Consider the following 21652-nt stretch of genomic DNA (forward strand, 5'->3'; position numbering starts at 1 on the left):
GTCTGCACCATGTTGGACTGCCACTTCACACTCACTCCCACACTGCACTTACTGGGCACTAAATACCTGTGATGTAGCTGCTTTTAGGCACACACTCAGGCAGCCAAGTGCCACACTCAGGCTCTCTCAGTCTCATGCACTCAGGTTAGAGTGGCTACATCAAAAGTTTCGGCACATCCAGCATGAGAAGCAGGAACAAGCAGTAAGGATAAAGCTTCATGGAGGTGGTGCCCAGCATTGTCTAATAAGGTGTAAACTGCTCAGAGTTCAGCCTCAGACTTGGATCTTTCCGATTCTCCTTTCCCTGCAACGCCAAAGTTTCTCCATAAGGAGACCTTGGGGCCTACTTACCAGAACAGCTTATAGTCACTTAGGCCACAGCAAAGATGCAGAGCTACCAAATAAGAGTGGCAGTAGTTCACACCAGCTTTGCCCTGGCATAAATGACTGTACAGGGAAGCGGAGTATCAGACCCCAGGTCTGTCTTCATCTCACTCACTTGCTCATCTCTCACAGCCAGAAGCTGAATGAACTTTCTTGTGAGTCTGGCAATGACAAGCAATTTCCTCCCATTTTCAAGGAATCTTTAATATTGCAGCATGGAGCAATGTTGCAAGTTTATAGGCATTCTTGGCTTGGCTTTAATGAAGAGTCTACAATGCAAAATAAAAGGCATGAGAAAGGAGAAGAAAAAGTCAGATCTTGATCTCCACTTCATTTTTGTAAACCTGGGAGAAAATTCTACTGACTGTATTTATACCAGGTTATTAGGATCCAAATTGAACTTAGATTAAGAAAAATAAATGCAGATGAAATTGCTTCTTTAGCCTCTGAGCCAAAAAACTGTTGTACTCATTTTCAAGATACATCCAAGCTTTGCTCAACACAGGCCATGTCTACATGAGATGCTGACTGCACAGTAGTCTGTGACTACTGCACAGTCGCATCACATGGCAGGAAGTGTGGCATGTCACTACTGCACAGTGGTCACGAGCAACTACTCAGTCAGCGTCACGAAAAAGCCATTCCTCGGCATGACTGCACAGTAACTCCAGTTACTGCGTAGTCATTTAGTACTTGTTTATATAAGTACTAAATGACTGCGCAGTAATGACTGTGCAGTCAGTGTCTTGTGTAAAGGCAGCCACAGACACCAAAGTGTATTTATTGGTACCTCCCTGCACTGGAGGTGAGCTTTACACTACTTTTCCCACTCCCGAATTCTCAGGACTGCCCTAATCTATGCTAGGATGCCTATGTTCTCTAGCACTATTTCTAACATTGGGAAAAGCCAGAGTTCAGTGACACATTGCCAATGTACTCCTACTCATAACTGCCTGATGAAAGGTAGTTGAAAAATGCATGGCACAGATCCCCTACATGCTGCTCTACTCTAGACAGGTGCCTTCCTATACTACAGGAACTCCCCACCAGCTGGATACTCTGGCTTTATGACAAAAAGCAACAACAAATCAGGCCCAGTATACATATGTCCGACTCTGGGCATGTCTACAAGAGATGCTTTATTGTGCAACAAACTAATTTGCTATGTAGTAAGACATCACTATCTACCTGTGCAAGGCAATTAGGGTGCAGACTACTTTATTGGGCTGCTGGATAGTCCCATCAGATACAAGTAGTATCCAGCAGCACAGTATATTACTGCGCTTAAACACATGGGTTGATGGTGATTTTGAGATTAGTTTACTCCAGCTCAAATTAAACCAGAGTATATTCAATCACATTAATTGCATGTGTAGACATGCCCACTGAGATTTGGGTCCCTGCCTGGTGCTAACACTGCAAATCAGTATTAAGATGCACTGTATCTCCAATATGATGTCTCTTCTGCCCAGCTCTGGAGTCTGGAAATTAAAGATTCTCTTGAATTTCCTAAAGAGTATGGACTAATTCAGGTTTGCTGGCCAAAATCCCCTTGCCCAGGGTGCATAGGAGCTATTAATGAGGAGCTATTGATAAGACTACAGAGGAGTCACCCCACTAGTAATCCTAGTGAAAAATACATCGGCAAAGAGCCTGTAAATTGGAGTAACACAAATTGCAGTGCTTTGGATCTCTCTTGTGGAATACTGTCAAACTTCTTTAAGACAGTATCTCCATTTCAGGTATTTATTGTTATTTATACCTTTTCTACCATGCATCTGAACACCTCCAAACCACTGTAAAAGTCAGCCACACAACACCTGCATAAGGGAGGGAAGTATCACCATCCCCTTTCCTGGATGGGGTTACCGAGATATGGAGAGGTTTTCCATTGTGTCCATTAGAGCTGGGCATGCCAGGCATGGTCTACACTTACCAACGCTGGCAGCAGACAACAACTGCCACAGCCAAGCTGCCAAACTATCTGGCAGCAAACAACAACTGCCACAGCCAAGCTGCCAAAGCCTGGGCATATCAATGCACTGCTGACAAATCCACACAGCTGCACTGCAACAGCTTGGCCAGCAGGGCACAAAGTGCACTTTGGAAAGACACCAGCTGCTGAAGGACTGTGATGACTAGCAGAAGATGGACGAGTGTTGGCCTGCACCTTCTGCCAGCTACCAGATGGCAGGAGAAGCTTTCCTTTCAGTCAGATCAATACTGGTAGGAAGAAAGGACGCTGCCCATCCCAGCTCCGAATAGGGATAACAGAGCTTGAGTTTTGTCAGCCAAAAAATAAAGTGTAGACCAGGCCTGAGTTTCCAGGTGGCATGTTGCATATTTTTTTCAGGAGGAACTGAGATCCTAGCATTGTTCATGAATCTAATTAGAATTGTAGCGGCTTGGCACCTCTGAGAATCATACCCCAGCCTCAGTGAAGTTATGCACTCAAAAATCAGAGGCTATTTATGAAAATTTGAATGTACGTGACTTGCCCAAGACCAAGAGCAGTGTAAGGATTTTTGCTGTCCTCCCTTGTAACGTATTTGGGACCTGGCAAGGGTGGGCACCAGAGAGAGTACCAGACTGCTCAGCAGTACCAAATCTGCCCTGATTGCTTTTGCATGTGCCCAGACTCTCGAGGCAGCCCCCGGTGTGTGCATGTGCACACACCGTTTTTACCTTCCACACCTGTGCTGCCCTACTCAAGGTCAAATGAGTCAATGGCAGAGCAGTGGAGCAACTGCTTTGCTGCATATGAAACTATAGAGAAAAGGAAAAGAAGAAAACAAACCCACCCTGCCAGTCATTAGTCACATCACTTCATAAGCCACAGTAAGGGGCTCAGGTACTATATTGATACGGGCAGTGTAAGAAGTTACACAAGATAGAGTAGAATGCTGCTTTCCTACATCACAAGTCACTGTGTTAATTCCAAGGTCACTTCTGCAAGGCACTACTCTATGCATGACAGCACTACCCTATGCATGACAGCAAGCCAGTTGCACCTTGCAAAATGAAGACGGCAAATGCAGAGGTAGCAGAACTTGTCAGTGACCTAGGGTTTTGAGCCACCCTCCGTCAGGAAGGTCTGCAAAGTGGGAGTGCTTCTGGATCTCATTACCCCTAGCATCCAGTGAGCATCAGCAGTACCTTGCAAGGTGCACACTGTTCTACTGCAGTTTACTGTGTATGGAGTCCCCTTGAAGATCAGAGTTATAGGTGCTTAGCACCTCTGAAAAAATCATACCCCCAGGAATCAGTGAAGTTAGGCACTCAAAAGTCAAAGGCTAATGCTGTTTCAGTTACCAATTTGCATAGTTATGACCTAGGGCAGGGATGGCCAACCCGTGGCATGCATGCCACAAGTGGTATGTGCAGCTACTTTGTTTGGCATGCAGTATATCTGGCAGAGAGCAGGGAGAACAATGCAGATAAGGCAGGGAGGAGAGAAGAGCAATGAATCAGGTAGGGAAGAGAAAACAAAGGAATAGAACAGGATGCAGGAGAGAGCAGAGCAATGGATCAAGCAGAAGAAGCAAATCAGACTGGCACCTGGGGAGGGGATGGGGCTTTTTTTGTGACATACAAGCCAAACAAAGTAGACCTCAACTGATTTTGGGAATAGTTTTCAATATGTGAGAGAGTGACTCTGGATCTGTATTGATTCTGGGTTGTCTTTATGACACATGTTCCATAAATTATTTTGGATCCTTACATACAGCCCATTGCCCTGTACACAGCTGAAACAGACAGGATGAGCAATGATGCCTCCACTAACAGCCCTCAGATTTGTATTCTCAGGACAGGGACAGGACTTTCTGGCTAGAGAGAGTCCTCAGCTCTGGACTCATTTCCCCGCTGGTCTGACAGCTTGAATCCATTGATCTACAAGGCACCTCATATGATCCATCCATTTTCTCTCTGTATGATCCTAAAACTCCTACTTAGTTTTCTCTAAGACCTTAAAAAAACAAACCGCCATTTGTGTATGGAAATAGACCTGTTTCAAAATTCAGGCACCTCCAAGGTGAAAAAATAATATTTGGAAACAGGATTCACCAAATCCCTTTCACCTTTCCTCATCAGATCCAAATTCGGCACAGCTCAGACAATTTTCCTCTTCCCAAGACCCTACCAAAATACAGACAGTTCTAGGTTTAAAGCCAGCAGCATAGAAGGGGCTCATGGGAAAAAGCTTACAGGTTTTTAATTCATGTTTTCTCCCCTGATTCACAGTCCTAGCCCCGGTGCTGTACCTAGGGAATATCCAGGCTCTTATCTGATATCTCTGTGCTTAATCTCACTTTTGCATTTATAGCCAGAGACCATTAGTAATATTACCTGGTGAAGTTCTGGTTTAGGTGGTTGTTTATAGATGTTACATTTTTCTTCTAGGTTTAATTCAGACTACAGCCATCACTGTATATATATGGACATCTGCAGTCCGAATTAAAATTGGCTCCAATCTAAATTAACTAATCCTCACTGAATGAGGATTAAAGTTAATGCAGAGTAGGGAAGTCTGAACTAGACAGTTTAAACTGTATTAATTAGCAGGTATATACCACGTTGCTTTTAGGAAAAACGGTCCTTGAGAACCTGGCAGATAAGCATTGCAAATATCAGTCCCTGCAAGTGAAACGCAATTTGGTTTTTGCAACACAACAGAGGCTATCAGAAACAAAGTAACACCATTGCAAAGTCAAATGTGCCAACAACACTTCACCATGACTAATTATCGGTATCCTGACTAAGCCCCCAACCCTGCCCAAGCACACAGGCTACTGGTCTGGGAAGAAGGGGGCAAACCCTCTTGCAACACATTGGCTGAGATGGTCATCAACACTCAGACCAATTGCACCCAAAGGGCTTCTCCAACAGCTCTTTGGATAACTGTCAGTAGGTTTGGAACAATGTAACAATACTTAAACAGGCTTATTATTGCCTCCTAATTACTTCCAACTCAAAATGCTAAGCCTATAAACCCACACCCAGATGCTGCAAATTGGACCTGTTAAGGGGTTAATGGTCGATGATCATCTATTACCCTTTAATTCAAATTGAAATTTGATTCCATCTGTGTGACGTGAATCAGTTAACATGGTTTACAAAATGGTGAGCATGTCTACAAACAGCCAATGTGAGCTGCAATCCCCCCATCAGGTTTTTTTTTCTATTGGCAGTGAGTGCCATTATGACAATGAGGATTCATCCCCTTCACCATTTTCCCGCTTCTTTTGAAATGCCGCTGCATCCCTGCAGAGGGGAGAACATTCAAAGGCGTATCTTACCCACAGGGCCCGAAATGGGCCCACCCAACATGTTTGGGTTGTTGGTTACATGCTGGCTCTGAGCCCGGGGACAGAACTAGTGTCAGCACAAATGTTCCCTTGGCAGCATTCTCAGGTCCAGCGCCCATGGTGCCTACAGGCCCCGGAAGAGAGTGAAACCAGAGTACAGACCTCCTTCTCATGTCCATAGTGACCTTTTATATGGCCATCAAGAGAAGAATTCAGAACTCCTGCTCTGGGGCCAACAGGCGCTTACCTAAAGAAGACACCTAAATAAGCTAAAGGAAAAGCTTATTTAGGCGTCAAGACCAACATAGCTAGCATATATATCCTGGGCCAGGCTCTGCCCAGCAGAAGGAATGGGATATGCACACAAAGCAGGCAAACAACCCCAGTCAATAAAAAACAAACAAACTGAGATTCGAATCTATTAAACTGATTGCAGCCATGACTTGTGTTTTCTGAATGATTACGAGTAGCAATACTGAGTAGCTTTGTTTAATGGGAGAGGTCCCTGGCCTCTGGAGCAGCACACATTAGCCCAAAAAGCTGCCCTACTGTGACAGCTTACATACAGGCACTCCGCCAGGTGGCATAAAAACAGCTTGCACCTGCACTCCTTTCCCTACAGAGGCCTATGTCCTTAGACCAACACAGCTACAACCTACACCCTTTCCCTACAGAGGACACATGTGGGAGTGAAAGGGCTGTTAGAAGAGATGCTGGACTATACATAGCATGAGGCAATCCTTGGTCAGCAGAATCGCTCCTCTGAGACCTTTTCATAGAGCATAATAACTCTGCCAACAGCCCTCGTGGTGCTCTCAGTTATAGCAGAGCCTTTCTAGGAGCCTAACACTGAAGAAATGAGAAAAGCAGCTTCAGTAATGAAAAAATCATGAGACTCATGATTCCAAGTCAAATGAACTCTGACTCATGATCTCCTGATAGAAAGATCAAATCTCGGGATTTTTTCTTCTGGTGCATGTAGAGAGTGTCAGGCTGGTAAGTCTGTGGAGAGGAAGGGGTGGGAAGGAGGAAGAGGGAAGGGGCAGTGGGGGCAGATCGAGGCCCCCATGGTGAGGCAGGGGGTGGGACAGGTGTTGGGGTGAATGGGGCCCTGGGGCCAGAGGAGGCATGGGGGGTACATGTCCCCCACGATTTGTGCGTGGGGCAGAGGCGAGCTGCCCACTGCAGGCTGGGGCTCTGCTCCCTGCTGCCCTTGCCCTGGGAACTGCACACACACACTTCAAAAATAGCATCTCATGATTTACATTCCGAATGTCTTGATTTTTAAGAGTTTGTGTCATGATTTTCAATACGGTGAGGTTGGGAATACTGCAACTTGGCATGGTCTCATCAGCTCCAGGGAGCTAAGTAGCTCACTGAATTTGCAAGGCCTCCAGTTTTATTAGTGCTGTAAAGCACCATTTATGAGGATGAATCACACACACACTCACACACTCACACGGGATCTGGTCTTCACGCTATTTAAATCCCTGCATGGTGAAGAAGCTTTGAGGAGATCACATCTCGTGCTATTTTGACTGCGTAAACAGCTGGGTGAAGCCAAAACAAGCTTGGATAAAAAACAAACAAACATGAAGATACAGAAATGCTGAGGTTGCTTGGGCTCCTGCAGTGTCTCAACACAGGTCATGAAATTTCATTCCTTCCTCCCCCCCACAACTACATAGACACCCCCCTTGAATGTTAGCAAGCCTTTAACCTTCACACAACTATGCCTCTTTAGGAAAGTTTAGGTTCATTTCTACAGACACATGAGCAAAGCTTTAAATACCCAAGTACTGCAGAAGAAATTACAGGCCAGGACAACTAACACACCAAAGGGGCCAGATCTCACACCACCAGGAGCTTCCAGGGATGGGAAGACTGAAACAAAGAACAACCCTAGAGGGAAATATTGGACCATACTCATCTGTTCACCATATATCTGAGGCATAATGGCACAGCTGGGCACCTCGGGCAACTGCCACGTGCGGGGGCAGCAGCAATTTCCAGTTGCTATCACTGTTGCCAGTACAACTGAGCAGCTGCAGCAGCAGTTGTTGTTTCTGCACCCCACCCACCACCAGTCAGTGCCCAGGGAGGCTGCTCCAGTTGCTCCATAAGGTCTTATTACATGATAATTTTGGGCGGCTCCTGGAGCTCCTAGCCCCTGGATTATCTGCACATTATCTTAAAGTGGTTTTAAGCACTTGTTATGCAGCTCAAAGTTATGCCACTCCAGGGCAGGATTATCTCTGATCCACACAACCCAGCTCCTGGTCCATTAAGGTGTGGCCACTCCCCACAGATGTGCCGCCCAAGCTGAAGTCCTCCAGTATCTCTCACACCTCTACCTGTAGAGCAGGGCTGAAAGCCTGTCCTGGCTCACCAGCTCTCTAGTGGCAACTCATAGCTACAGCTCCTAGACCTGCCCCTGCTCACCAGCCTAGTCTAGTGGCAAGTCACAGCTGTCCAGATAGGGGACAGTCAGAGAAGGTTTCTAAATTAAGGTTGTGACCACTGCAAACTCCAGGCTAACACTAACACTGATCAGCACCTGTGTGGCTCACAGCGTAAGGTGTAACAAGGCCCACACACTCCCTCCTCTCCCAGCACTTGCTTGCACCTATATCCCCTTTCCCTAGAACATCACATACGTATTAATGACACGGGGAAACATGCTGGAGTGGCCATCTGGATAATAGGATAAAGAGATCTTCCTCTCTGGTGAGCTAATCCATTTAAATAACATGTCATTAACTGCTGTGTCTGGAGAACTCTTCCCCCAGTAGTCACTTGGCTGCCTGAGACATGCCCAAAGCCTGACTGCAAAGATACAGGGCTACACCTGCCTGGGCCCTCAGAGCTGCACATCACAATCCTTCACTGGCTGGGGTCAGGGTGCTGCTTGCAGCAACAGCAGTTAGGGCTGTGATGGAGTCTGATCTCATATGTGAGCGTTAAAGGCTGGGCCTAGCACACACCTGGCTGAATGACCTCAAAGGAACCCAAGAGGGCCAGATACTGCATTGCCTGGCACCTTATGACTGCAAGCATGGGACTCTCCTTGCTGCAACCTCTGACACCATTAAGTATTTTAAACCCACTCTGCCAACTCCTAACAACTATGCATGGTGGTGAGGAATCAGACCCTGTAGGACCAATATATTGCAGGAAGTGGTATGGACAAGACAGTAGGCAGCATCCATCCCTACACAGAAATACATTCATGCCCATATAGTACCAAGCTTTAGCAATTATCCTTGTCCACAGGGTTCAGCAGTGAACACCCACAATGCTATTTTATACTTCTTATGGTGAAAGACATCCTCTTGCCACCAGTGCTGGCTTTCTTTGCTCAGCTGCATAATTTGTTTGAGTGATCTTAGGCAGGGTGAAGAGGTACCCAGGGTGGCTCCACAGGTGCTAGCTCCCAAAACAGAAGCACTCCAGAAATATTCGCATGGTACTGTGACTGCTGCAGATGCAATTCTACTGCTTCCTGTGCAGAATCAAGCACATTCAGTGCCACTCAGGTAGCTCCTCATGGTGCTACCTTGAGTGATGTAGAGACCCCCTTGGAATATTCCAGTGCCTATTTCCAATCCAGGTCTACTCCTATATTTGGCAAAAAATTGCTGAACTGATTACCCATATGCCCCAGGGTCCAGAGGCAGTGTCCTCCTGATAATTCTAGTCCTTCTAGTTCCAGTAAATGTTTTATTATAACATGGATCTTCTTTAGGATTTAATTCTCTCATTCAAGATTTTGGCCCCTTCTATGTTAATGAAATGGTATTTTTTTAAAGCTAGGGGCTTGTCCCATAGGCTGAAGAGGAGTCAAAAGGTAGGATCAACCCATCAAGAGGAGCCAGAGTACCAAAGTAGATCTGTAGCAGTCAGCTACAGTTTTGCTACATCACACACATTTAAAATGTCACATGGACAACAGAAGCACAACACTGCTCCTGTTGCTCTTATAGCCTGGGTCTTTAAAAACCTGAACTATTAGAGAAGTCCTGGTGAAGCAGTAGCTGTAGCCATAGATGGCCCATGAAACACAGCTGAGCAACTCTGACCCCCACAGAAGTCACCATTATATTTACAGTTACAGACACATATATATATATATACCCTCTACAAGTTTGTCATTTCATTACAATGCAGTATTACCAGAAAAAATGATAAGGTCACTCCTAAATTAATGAGGGAGGGAGGTCACAACTGATGAGCGTGAATGTTAAAATGAACTGGGCAACTGGAGGGTTCCTCAAATGTTGAGTCAAACCCCATCTGGTGAAAGAGATGATGATAGTGATAACAGGCAGGAGCTACAGAACATATTTATATTTGCAGTTTCATGTTTGTATTTTAATACAAGTGATTTGGAAGCAGTAGTCTGGAGAGCAAATGAACCAGTGACTGAGTTCAAAGCAGAGCTCTGTACTGAAGACTGAGCAATGAATACTAACTAGTGCTGCTTTCTCCTTCTAACCCTCCCAGCAGCCCCAATGGGAGATAAAGATCTAGTGTTTTGCAACCTCTTGTGGCTTATGGTTTCACCTATCTCTAGGGTCTCTCCAAAGAATGTTTAAAGCATCTGGCGGTAGTAGGAGAGGTTATAAAGCACAGTGAGCGGGATGGAGGGGGGGGAAGATTATGGCAATACAAAATGCCTTTCAAACTCCTGTCACTCACTCTGTTACAGAGCCAAAAAGAACATTATGGTGAAGATTAAAAATACAGAGAAACGAAACTAAAGGCGCAGACAGAAGTTACATTTGCACATGAGCCGCCCCCTGAAAGTGTGACGTGCACAGCTGCAGAGTGCTTTAAAAGTGTCCAATTGTGGGACAAATAAACCCTCATCAATGAGAGATTAGATGAAGGTGCTCCACTTTGGAGCGCCTTACAGAACTTCTCTTTCCTAGGGTCAATCTGTCATGCGATCAGGGCAGGGGGCTTCAATCCACCTGCCCTCGGTGCTGTCTGCAGGAAGGGAGGGGGGAGAAGGGAGGGGGAGTGAGCTGTGGACTGGGGTCTGCCTAGCCTCAGTTGCGGGGTGGGGGCAGGTGGATTGGAGCCCCCCTACCTTGTGACCTCCCTCCCCCAGCCTCACCCCCATCCAGCTCAGGCCAGGCAAACCCCAGCCCCAGATCACTTCCCCCCCCTGCTACCCTCTCCCTTTCTGCAGATAGCACCGGAGCTGGGGGGGAGGGAGGGAGCATCAGGGGAGAGAAGCTGCAGACAGGCTCCTCAGTTTGATCAGCTCTGAAGTGGAGCTTGATCCCCTCTCCCACTCCTCCCCCCACCCCTCACCCAACAGATGAACATTTGTTGGATGAGAGGGGCCAGTCTTACTCATGGCACTTTATATAAAGCACCATGAGTTAGAGCAGGGGCCTGCACACCTCTCAGCACCCTAGCAGAAAGGGATTCTGCCCTGGCAGTGCCTACACTGGCTCCCAATACATTTCTCAAAAACTCTAAAAGTATTTTACAGGGTGGCATCAATTCCACCCTTTTACAGTTAGACCCACTCCTTCAAAAAGCACTTCAAAAGTGAAAAAAGACTGACCATGTGATGCAGGGAATGACAAGAGCTCTCATTACACTGAGAATAAATAGGTTTAAAAACCTTTGCATTTGGGCTCTGGGTGTTATAAATAAACCACAACCAACTGCACACATCTCCAAGTCAGAATGTTATTTCAGGCAGTGAGAACTCAACAAAGCACTCCAGCTTTGCTTTTGAGTTTTACATTAAGATATGCTCAGTAAATATACAGCCTTATCACCTCATGGGTACAGTGTGTTCTCTCTCTCTGCATGTGTGCCGGTGTCTTGTCTGTCACTCTCACATATAGCAACATTAAACTGCTCCAATGCACGCCTTCCTGTAGAACCCTTGTCTTCAGCAGCTTTGCCAGCCCCAAAGCTACCCCACCTGAAGTGTCACAAGTGTCAATTTACAGCTGTGCAGAATTTATCAAGGGAATCCTATGCAACTTTGACAAGATGTCTGAATGAAAACAGGACTGGCAATTGAATGTAAGGTGCTTCCCCTTGGAGAAGATTTTGCCATGTTAGGAAACGCAGACACCCATTTGTGTCCATTTGGGAACTGAGGGCTCCCATAGACATGCAAGGAGCAGGCTCTGATGTGCTGGAAATCCAGCGTGTTGGAGCAGACTCAATTAATCAAGCCTGCTGGACCACAGAAATTACTGCACTTCAGCAGACTCTAGAGTCACATATATCAGCATCCCCTGTGCTGAAAAATGGCGGCAGTATGCTTTGAACTAAAGCTCGTTCGATTAGCTTTAGCTCAAAGCGCCCTACCACCATTTTTCAGTGCAGGGGATGCTGATCACGTGACACTTGGGCACTTTTAATTAGTGTGGCTCGCTAATTAAAGCACCCACCAGCACCTCCACATGTGTAAAAATGCTCTGAGATACCAACTTTGCTACATGCTTCTGGATCACCACGTTAGCTCCATGAAGCAAACAGCCGAAGCATGCAAAAGTGTATATCCAGCTTGTGAGGGGATTTGTAAACTATGAAGCTTATGAACTCAGAAGGAGTAGCCAAATGCCATGCCTACCCTTGGAAAGATGGGCATCTTCCCAATGTGATAGCTAAACTGTCAAATACTAGCAGAGAAAGGGTGAATTATAATTTTACTTTGATATAACTGGTAAATTAGGATTCATTGTGATCAGCTATATTGAGATCTACCTATTTCTTGCTTCATCTACACTGCAGAAGTTAAGATACTGAGGCAGACATGTGTACACACACAAGAGCATTCACTCATTTCCTGGGGAGAAAAGAATTGTAACTTATTCCTGGAGGCTTCTCTCTTGATCAGAACAAGCTACTGCTACCTCAGGACACCCAGCCTAGTGAGCAGATCTCTGCCTGCTCCGATTCACCCAGGCCTGTCAGAGCACAAGAACTTTGCATGTGTTTGTACAGAAACCATCTCCCAGGCACCAGATCACAATAACCATCCACCAAGTGCTTAAAGGGCACAGAGAAACAAAGATATCTGCTGTCTGGCAGACATATAATCACCTCCTCTGAGGCAGGGTGGGGCTGTCCACACCCTTCCCATTGAGTCTCTATAACTTCTCAGAACTTGGGTGTTCTCAGATAGCATCCCTTCCACCCTTGCCTGGTGTCAGCCTGTAAATACCCTGATCTGGGAACCAGACATCAGATCTGAAGGTGCTGAGCCAAAGATTCTCTATAGCAGACAGCAGATCAAGAGAGAACAGGGCAGCCAACTTCTCTCTGCCTCTTCTGTAAAGATGAAGAATCAAAGACCTTGGCCATTCCTCATCGTGGTTAATCTCATAACCATTTAATACCCCATATTCTCTCTGCTGCCAGACTTTATCCTTGCAGCCAGGTAGATAAGCCGAACTAATACACCTTTTCAGTCCCAAGCTTCTATGGTCCTAACTCAGACCAGTACACCACTCTCGAATCCTGGAGGGCACGCATTTTGCCAGATGCATCACCCCAGAATGCTGGCTGGAAATTTGGAGATTCCATTTGATGACTAGCATTTGCAGTACACAAGGTAGAAGAAGCTAAATGCAGGACTTAAGAGCAAGGGGTTACCAAAAAGCAGATATCATGACATTGTCTTGATGCACTGGGGAATGCTGTGGCTTCCATACTACTGCTCCAAGTTGGAAGTGACGCTGTACTTGTAGACAAAAAAGGAGGGGAATAATACAGAGAATTTCAGCTTTGACAGCCCCGGAGACTGAAGTCTGCTATTTGACCTCAAAAAACAGTGCCGCATACACAGCTGCAAATTAGCACCAACTGCGGTGGTGGAGTCTTGCAGCTGAAGAGCTAGCAGATGGTAACAATTCTCAGTCAAAAACAACATGGGCTGGATTCAAAAGGACAACCCCAAGGTGAAAAGGGCGCTAGAGCTCATAGATCCTCTATCCAGGGACACGTTTCTGGTCCCCACGTGCCAGGCCAGGGCAATTCCCAGCTGCTGTAAGGATTTGTAAAACATTACCCCTTGCACCCCCTTTCATGCAGTCTAGATGAATGCACAGCACTCAACAGCCGGAGGCCCCATACCACACTCCAAACATTCTGGAGTGCAGTTTCTTCTTGTCATCCAGGCATACCTCCCACTAATTGCTTTGCCGCTGCCATGTGCAAGAAGTACGTGTGGCCAAGCAAGCACTCAGTGCTGCCCCCTACACCAGATTCATCCCACCCAAAACACTAATATCTGGCAGAAGTGGAAAGGAATACCTATGTGTCCAGATGCCAAACATACACAGGAGCAAACAGGCTCCTGTGGGGTGGATTCCATAGGAACTCCAAAGGAAAGGACTGATCTCAGCAGTCAAAGGAAAGGAGATTTTCCAGAGGCTTTCCCATTCTGTACTAAAACACTTCTTCCATATTGGTTTGCCTGTTCATTGAACGTCCATCCCCCCCACACCCCCCAAGAAAGGTTAAAGGAGTCAACAATAAGAGCTCAATTTCCCTCAAAGATAAAAGCCAAATTAAAACACTGGATAATATTTCTTCTCCCGCAGCCCCTTGAAGCTGAGTATCTGGAAGCACTTTCCATTTAGTAAGAAATTAAGCCTTCAGAATATCCTTCTTTCTTCTTGCCCTCATGGGGAAACAGAAGGGCACTGCCTTGCCCACAGTAATTCATCAGCAAAGCCAGGCATGCAAGAGTCCAGGCTCCCTGTCCTGTGCTCTTATAAGACCACAATTTCTTCTCCACACTTAAAAGGCGAGAGGAGCAATATGGGCAGGAAAACAAGGAGTGAGAAATCAAGCAGATGCTCTGCTCCCACTGCAGTCCTGCACAGAAACACACTGCTTGCTGAAATCCAGCTCCTCTTGAAGAGCCAGAGACACTTCAATGAGTCCCATTACACAGCCCTGGAGGGGGGACCCTTTGCTTCCCTTTATCTGTTTACACAGCATGTCAGGACCAATTAGTCTCATTCTCTGGGAACCAGCTCAGCAGCTCCAAGGAGCCTCTGTGGGATCTCAGCTTCCTTCTGCTTCAGCCAGTCCTTCAAAACACCAGGGAGCATTTCCCCCCTATCCTCCCTACTCCTTGCCTCCTGCTCCTAGCACCATTGGGAGCTCCACACTCATCCCTAGAGGCCAGAAGTAGCCCCAACCTTTCTGAGACATGGGCACCCTCCTTAAATGATGTGTGGCTGACAGCTTGGCTTACATATAATGAGGGTGCTGCCCAAGGACAGTAATCAAAGAGCAGTTGGGAGAGGTTATGTACAAACACTGAGGCAGGACATTTCAATTTAATTAAGAGAAAAGTGGAGGGGAGTCAATGAGGAGGAATCTTCTGGGCTTTTCAGTCTGAGGGGTCATAAAGAAAAGAGCGTGTTGAACTCAGCATGTCCAGCTGAAATGGGCAGGGGAAACACCGTGACCACCAAGGCGGTTTTCCTAGTTGCACCCAGGGAAAACCAATCTCCTTTGGAGTTCCTATGGAATCCACCCCACAGGAGCTTGTTTGCTCCTGTGTAGAAAATGTGTAGCTCCTGGCAGCTGGACACATAGGTATTCCTTTCCACTTCTCCTGGATATTGGTGTTTTGGGTGGGATGAATCTGGTGTAAGGGGCAGCACTGAGTGCTTGCTTGGAACAGGGTAGTACCCGCCGAGTTAATTTATAGTTAACCTCCCACTTCCAGTTCCAATGAAAAGACCTTGGCTTTATGCCCACTTTATGGAAATGGGAGACTCCTCCCTAGCTAGCTCCTGGGGCCTTATGGCTAAGGGAAAGCGAAACCCAGGGGCATCCAAACCCCAAGCCTCCAAGCTTGGGCCTGCACATAGGATGCCTGCCCAAGGATTTGGAAACATTTGAAGCCCCAGGTGAGGTGGAGGATGATTGCCAGTTGTAGGGCCACTTCTGGCTCTTGACTGACTCACAGATTTGGAATTGATGTGGCTGATTTGGCTTGGAACATGAAACATTTTCCAAAAAATAACGTCCAGCATCAAACAGAAAGAGGCTGCGAGACTGGTCAGCCACGATAGTGAAGAGGACTGCCCTTTGTTCAGACCCTACTGGGGCAAAATGCAGCGCTCCTACCTTGCACAGCCAAGCTGAGGGGTCCTTTCCATGCATCTCCCCAGAATTAATATTCTTAAAACTGCATCTGTTCAGTGTTGATCAAAGATTGACAAGCCAGGACAACAAAATCCTCTGTTCATCTGTAGACTGGGGGGAGCAAGCAGAAAAGCAAGCTCCCCCACAGCATATATCTGGCCCCCATAATTGTAAGGCAGAGGCCCCACATCTCTAGAGAGGAGAGGAGAATTCAGACTCCAAGTCCATCCAGTCATTTGACTAGCCAAGAGAACTGGCTTGGCTGAGATCCTTTGCACCCTGTCATCTGGACTGAGATTCACGGTCTCATTCCACAGTGATCCCTTGACTCAACTTCATTGACTCTGAAAAGCCTCAGCAGGCTGGAAAGTTTACTTGAATGAGTACTGTATAGGGTTCACCCTTTGACAGCACATTCCTAATTATGGTGCTGATAAGGTAGGTAGGGAAGAACCATTTTATACTATGCCCAGAATCAGAGATTGGCTCCTAAAACAAATTTATCTTCCAAAAGAAAGGTCCTTCTCTTCCCCTGCCCCCACCCTACTCCCAGCATCTCTGAAATTAAGGCACTTTGCCACTCAGCTGGACAGAGACTCTTCTCTTTTTCTTCTCTAAATATTAAGGGATTTAATTGATGGTTCTTGAACACCTAGAACCACTGTGAATATCAGTGGGAGTTTTGGGTGCAAGGAAATACTGAATTGGGCCCTCCGGATGTTCTGTCAGTAGAGGCTTGGTGGGAAGGAGAGACAGACAAAGGAGTGAGAATAGGAAACTACCCTGAAATCATGAGTCTAGGTACTAGAAACATGTGCCTTATGCATACACAGCAAGGTGGGGAAAGGGAGCTACTGTGATGGGGCAATGTTCTGTTGGAGAACATGTGAGAAGGGCTCTTTCCTTGAAGATCTTTTTAAAGAAGAAATCTGAACAAATCTGAGCTCTCTTTCAGACATTTTAGCAGGATCACATTGCAAGTCTAACAAGGGCAGTGGTAATGAGGTTAAATGCAGTGCCCCCTTCCCCCGGCCCCGCTAAGACAACCAACAGAGCAAGAATAGTTTGAATTACAGCCTGAAATGCAAGGAATTCAGAAATAAGTCAGAACTTCTGTCCTGACTCTTCTGCACTCAACTAGGGTCACCAGATGCCTGGAGACCCAGATTTCCCCTGTGTGATTTTAAAACTGACAGTACAACAGTGCAGGAAAAAAGACAAATAATAAGGTAAGGAGCTGAAATACTCAGTGCTGCAATAGCATCCCGGTAAAAGACAGAGTAGATAGTCTGGCCAATCCTACCAGAAGCAGGTATTCACCCTGTACAGTATCAGCTTTATAGTTCTTGCTGAGCACAGACTGTAAGAGCCAATGCAATGATTGGCATGACCTAAGTCTGTTCAGATATAGCCTAGTGAAAATTTAGAATAACTCTATTACCAAGTAAACCCAGGGGACTGAGAAAAGAACCAGGGACCAAGAAGTGTGGAGAGTAGGGGTGCACCAATAGAGAATTTTGGGGGCAACACCGATGACCGATTTTTAATGAGCTATATCAGCCAATATCGATTCAATTCTGATATGCAGCTGGGTATCTTGGAGAGCAGCATCTGGCTGGTAAGTCTGTTGTGGGGGAAGGGGCGTGGGAGGTAGGGGCAGATCAAGACCCCCGCAGTGAGAGAGGGAGTGGGACTGGGGCAGGGGCAGGTGCTGCACAGCCAGCGAAGAGCAGGGGACAGAGCCGTGAGCAGCTTGTCCAGGGGATGCAGGGGAGGGGGGAGGCGGCTCCTGCAGCTGGATGTACCCAGGGAGGGCAGGGGGGGCATGTTCCCCTGGATCTGCATGCAGGGAGAGGGTGGGATGCCACTGCGGACTGGGCGGCACCAAGCTCTTCCTGGTGCAGGGGGTTCGGCCAGGCTGCACTTGGGGCAGGAGGCAGCGGTGCTGGAAACGGAAATGGGGGGGGGGGGCTACAGCCACCCCAAAATTCATCCTAGTCCCCTCCTAGCACCACCACTGCCCACCCTGAGCACAGCCCAGCCCAACCCCCCTGCCAGAAAGAGCCCGGCACTGCCCCAGCCTCAGCCAGCAGCAGCAGCCCACCCTTGCCGCATACATGCCCCGCATGTCCTCCCAGGGTGCACACAGTGGCAGGAGCTGCCCTCTCCCCACAAGACAACCCGCTCATGGCTTCATCCTGCACCCCACCCTGGCTGTACGGTGCCTGCCCCTGCCCCACTCCCTCCCTTACCGCTATCTCAGTCTGCCCCCTACACTTCTTCCCTCCCCATTCCCCTTCCCTCACAACAGACTTACCAGCAGGACCCGGCTACTCTCCACACTGCCAGATTGCACTCCTGGGCGCCTGCAGGCTGTGCTGCAGCTGCGCATGCACAGGGCATTTATCAGCCACATTATCAGCAACATCAGCCAAAAAAAGCCGACTGCCAATGCAATTAATTTTCCTTACATTGGTGCCGATCCAATATGGGACCGATGTATCGGTACACCTCTAGTAGAGAGGGATGTACAGAACTACTTTTAAACTGGACAAGTAATTATTATTATTTATTACATTTTAAAATAATCCTGGGGTACCTACACTTGCTGCACCAGAAGAACGGAATGGTGGAAGTGCACTGAGGACACTAGATATAACTCCACTGAGGACAACCAAACTGGATTTTACCCTCCGTAGCGCCATGAACTGAATGGCATGTATGCATCAACCTTTCTCTCTTAATGGATGGAAATAGCACTAATCAACTGCGTGTCAATGCAGCTGATAGAGCCTTTACTTCAAATGGGAACTCCTGGTATAGTTAAGAACTAATATATTCTGGAACAAGTTGGAATACACTGGCTATGTGACTATAGACTGGAATAGACTGGCTATACACCCACACAAAGACAGGCAATGTATGATGTCACTATACCGTACCTCAGTCACCAGGCCTCTCTTTACCCTCTGCTTACAGTGGCAGTTTCTCAAGAGAGGCCAACTTTTTTGTGAGTAATTCAGTCTTACCTGCTGCATTTTTTCCAGGTCAAGGCTGGGCCTGCTGACCTTATCCCCATATCCTTGCCGGTGTCTCTTACAAGGCATGACTTGCTCAAAACCAGCCCCAACACTTGTGAAGATCAAAGGTCTGGAGGCTGGGTTCCGAACCAAGGGCTGGAGTCTCTTAGGTGGGGAGGCACTGAACAGCACTGGGCTTGGACTAGCATGCAGGCTGTCTGCCTGTTCCACCACAGGCCGGAAAGTCATGCCACACAAGTTCTTCACTTCTTCATCACTGGAGGATGTGTTGTTGCTATCACTACAACAGGCTAGTCTGCTGACCTGTGACCACTTCCGTTTCTCAGCAGCAAACTCTCGGTTGATGCGCTCCAGTTCTTCCTCTGAGCTGTGGCGATCCAGGCTGGCATGGAAAAGGGCTCGCACCTTGCAGCACTGATTCTCCTGGTTCTGGAGCTGGTTGGTGGCTAAGGGCATCAGGTTACAATTCCGTCTTCTCTCTGACAGGAGGAGGAAAAACATGCATGGTAGGACAGAATTAAATCACCTACTGTGCCACTGGATCTACTGTCTTCTGAACTGCTTTCCTTACTCTTCCAACTGACCTCCCTGCTCATTGCTGCAAGCATGGAAGTCCACAGAGCATGTTTTACTGTAGGCTGGCCACTGGACATGAATCTTTCAACAACCAACTGGACAACAGCTTGCACATTATATATTTCACTTCCTGAATCTAATAAAAAGCTATGTCCCAAAGTAATATGCTGGTTTCAAATATCTGAACACATGTATGGTATTCTCTCCCAGTGACTGAGCCACAAATGAGCCACAAATAGAAGTAGTATTGATTAAAAAGAGGTATTTTGTTGTTTCAACAGAAAAGGTTAGTGTTTTTTGGAGCTACCTGTGCACTCCCAGCCCCATGTACTATTCAGGCTGCCCAACATTTCATTCAGACTCTGTTCTTTTAATGTTATCAAATTTTAAGTATTTTGATGCGGGAGGTGTGTGGCAGAGATCTGACATTTGGCAGATCTGATGCTGGTTTGGATAGGGATGATCCTGCCTCAGGCAGGGGGCTGGACAAGATGACCCATGGAGTCCCCTTAGAGCCCTACTTCTCTACAATTTCTATTAAAGGAGTAGCTTGTGTGCCTTGGACATGGCTTCTGCTGTCCTTGTGAAAATCTGCCCAAAGCTAGCCATCTCGTGACCCTTTGACAAAACCACAATTTGCACATGCTCAGTGGAGACTTTGCTGGGCTCTGGCCTGAGAGTTTCCATCCACACTGAGCATGTTCCAGTTTGGGGCTGCAACTGCGAGCAGGGCCAAGAAGTGACAGTAATGAATCTGCTTCTGTTGTGGTACCAATTATACCTGCTGGACCTGGGCAGCATGGTAGGTGAAACTGTCTGATTTGAAGACAGAAGGGCTAAAAGCCAGCTGTTGGGAAAAGAGAAAATTGGAACAAGGAATCTGAGGGAGAGGGATGGGAGAGCTAAGACTGGAGACTGGCAGGACAAAGGGAAAGTGGGAGATGGGATGAGGTAGAGTGGAAATTGGAACAGGATGAAGAAGATTGGGAGCTGGGGCAGGAGAAAAACAGGAAAGAGACACTGATATAGGACAAGAAAGGAGGGCAATAGAGAAGGAGACTGGGACTGGGACAGGAAACCTGAGGCATAGAGGCAGAGTAGGCAAAAACAATGAGATTGAAACCAGGAGATACTGCTGGGACATGGACAGGGAGAAGTTGAAGGAAATAGGGTAGAAGTCAAATTAAGGCCAGGTAGAACAGAAGCTACACTCCTCATGTTTCACTACACAAACAAATATCTACTATCCACAATTATCTGAGAACCCTGTGGCAAAGTGTCCCATCCCCCTCTAGTGCTGGTTCATAGAGGCCACATCTACATGAGACACTGACTGCGCAGTAACCAGAGTTACTGTGCAGTAGCATTGCCAAACAGCTTTGAGGTGACACTGACTGTGCAGTAACTTGTTATTACTGCGCAGCAGCATCACATCACGCTTCGTGCCACGCAATACTACCGCACAGTAGTGAGCTACTGCGCAGTCAGTGTCTCATGTACACACACATGGCCAGAGTAACAACCTCTCACTCACTCAGAAGCCTGTGTGGTAGATCTAAAGCTTCTAACACCACTGGCAACACCTACAGGCATCCATACAATGGAATTTCTGTTTATTTGGTTTTTATCTAGGAAATTACACACAGAAAAAAGACCTAAAATACTCATTGCAATGTCAAGCACTCCCAAATTAGGGCTGTATGAGCAACCTTAATTCAGCCTCTCTGTGCATATCCATGATGATCCTATTCTAGGACAATCACATCCTATTTTCTCTGCAAGACCTTTACATCTTTCACGACCAGAATAGATGATGCTCGGAATGAACCAGAGTTGTATATCAAGGAAACTGTTGACTGTAGGATCCCTGCTTCATTTGTTGCACAAGTTGGAAGGTGAGTAGCAAATAAAACAGGAAATTGCAGCAAGCAAAAGGTTGGTCTAATGCCAAAAGCAGTCATGTGTTGCCCTGGAGAATTGTTTTGGATCCCTAGCTCAGGCACAAAGGTCCTATGGACTGTCAGGTAAAGAACACTACAGCCAAACTTTTCACAGGTGGTTGCTAACTGTGTGCTCCTCATTTCTGGGTGCCTAACACAATATTTTGGAACGTGACATGCAATGGGAGATGTGCAGTGAATATGCAAAGTGCCATTTAATGCCAGCTACTCTTAAAAAAATAGGTCTGTGGTATCCCTA

At 46.9% G+C, this 21652-nt stretch overlaps 1 protein-coding gene across 3 annotated transcripts in view; it reads right to left on the bottom strand.

The window, feature by feature from the left end:
* Window positions 1-21652, bottom strand: part of LOC102566026 (uncharacterized) — a 112422-nt gene that overhangs the window by 60592 nt on the left and 30178 nt on the right. For all 3 annotated transcript variants that reach the window (XM_019483075.2, XM_014598010.3, XM_006257862.4), the window contains exon 3: window positions 18866-19356. In XM_019483075.2, the coding sequence (XP_019338620.1) occupies window positions 18866-19356 (491 nt within the window). The remainder of the gene's footprint in view (window positions 1-18865; window positions 19357-21652) is intronic.

Source organism: Alligator mississippiensis, chromosome 1 (assembly GCF_030867095.1).
Source record: "Alligator mississippiensis isolate rAllMis1 chromosome 1, rAllMis1, whole genome shotgun sequence".
Lineage (NCBI taxonomy): Eukaryota > Metazoa > Chordata > Crocodylia > Alligatoridae > Alligator > Alligator mississippiensis.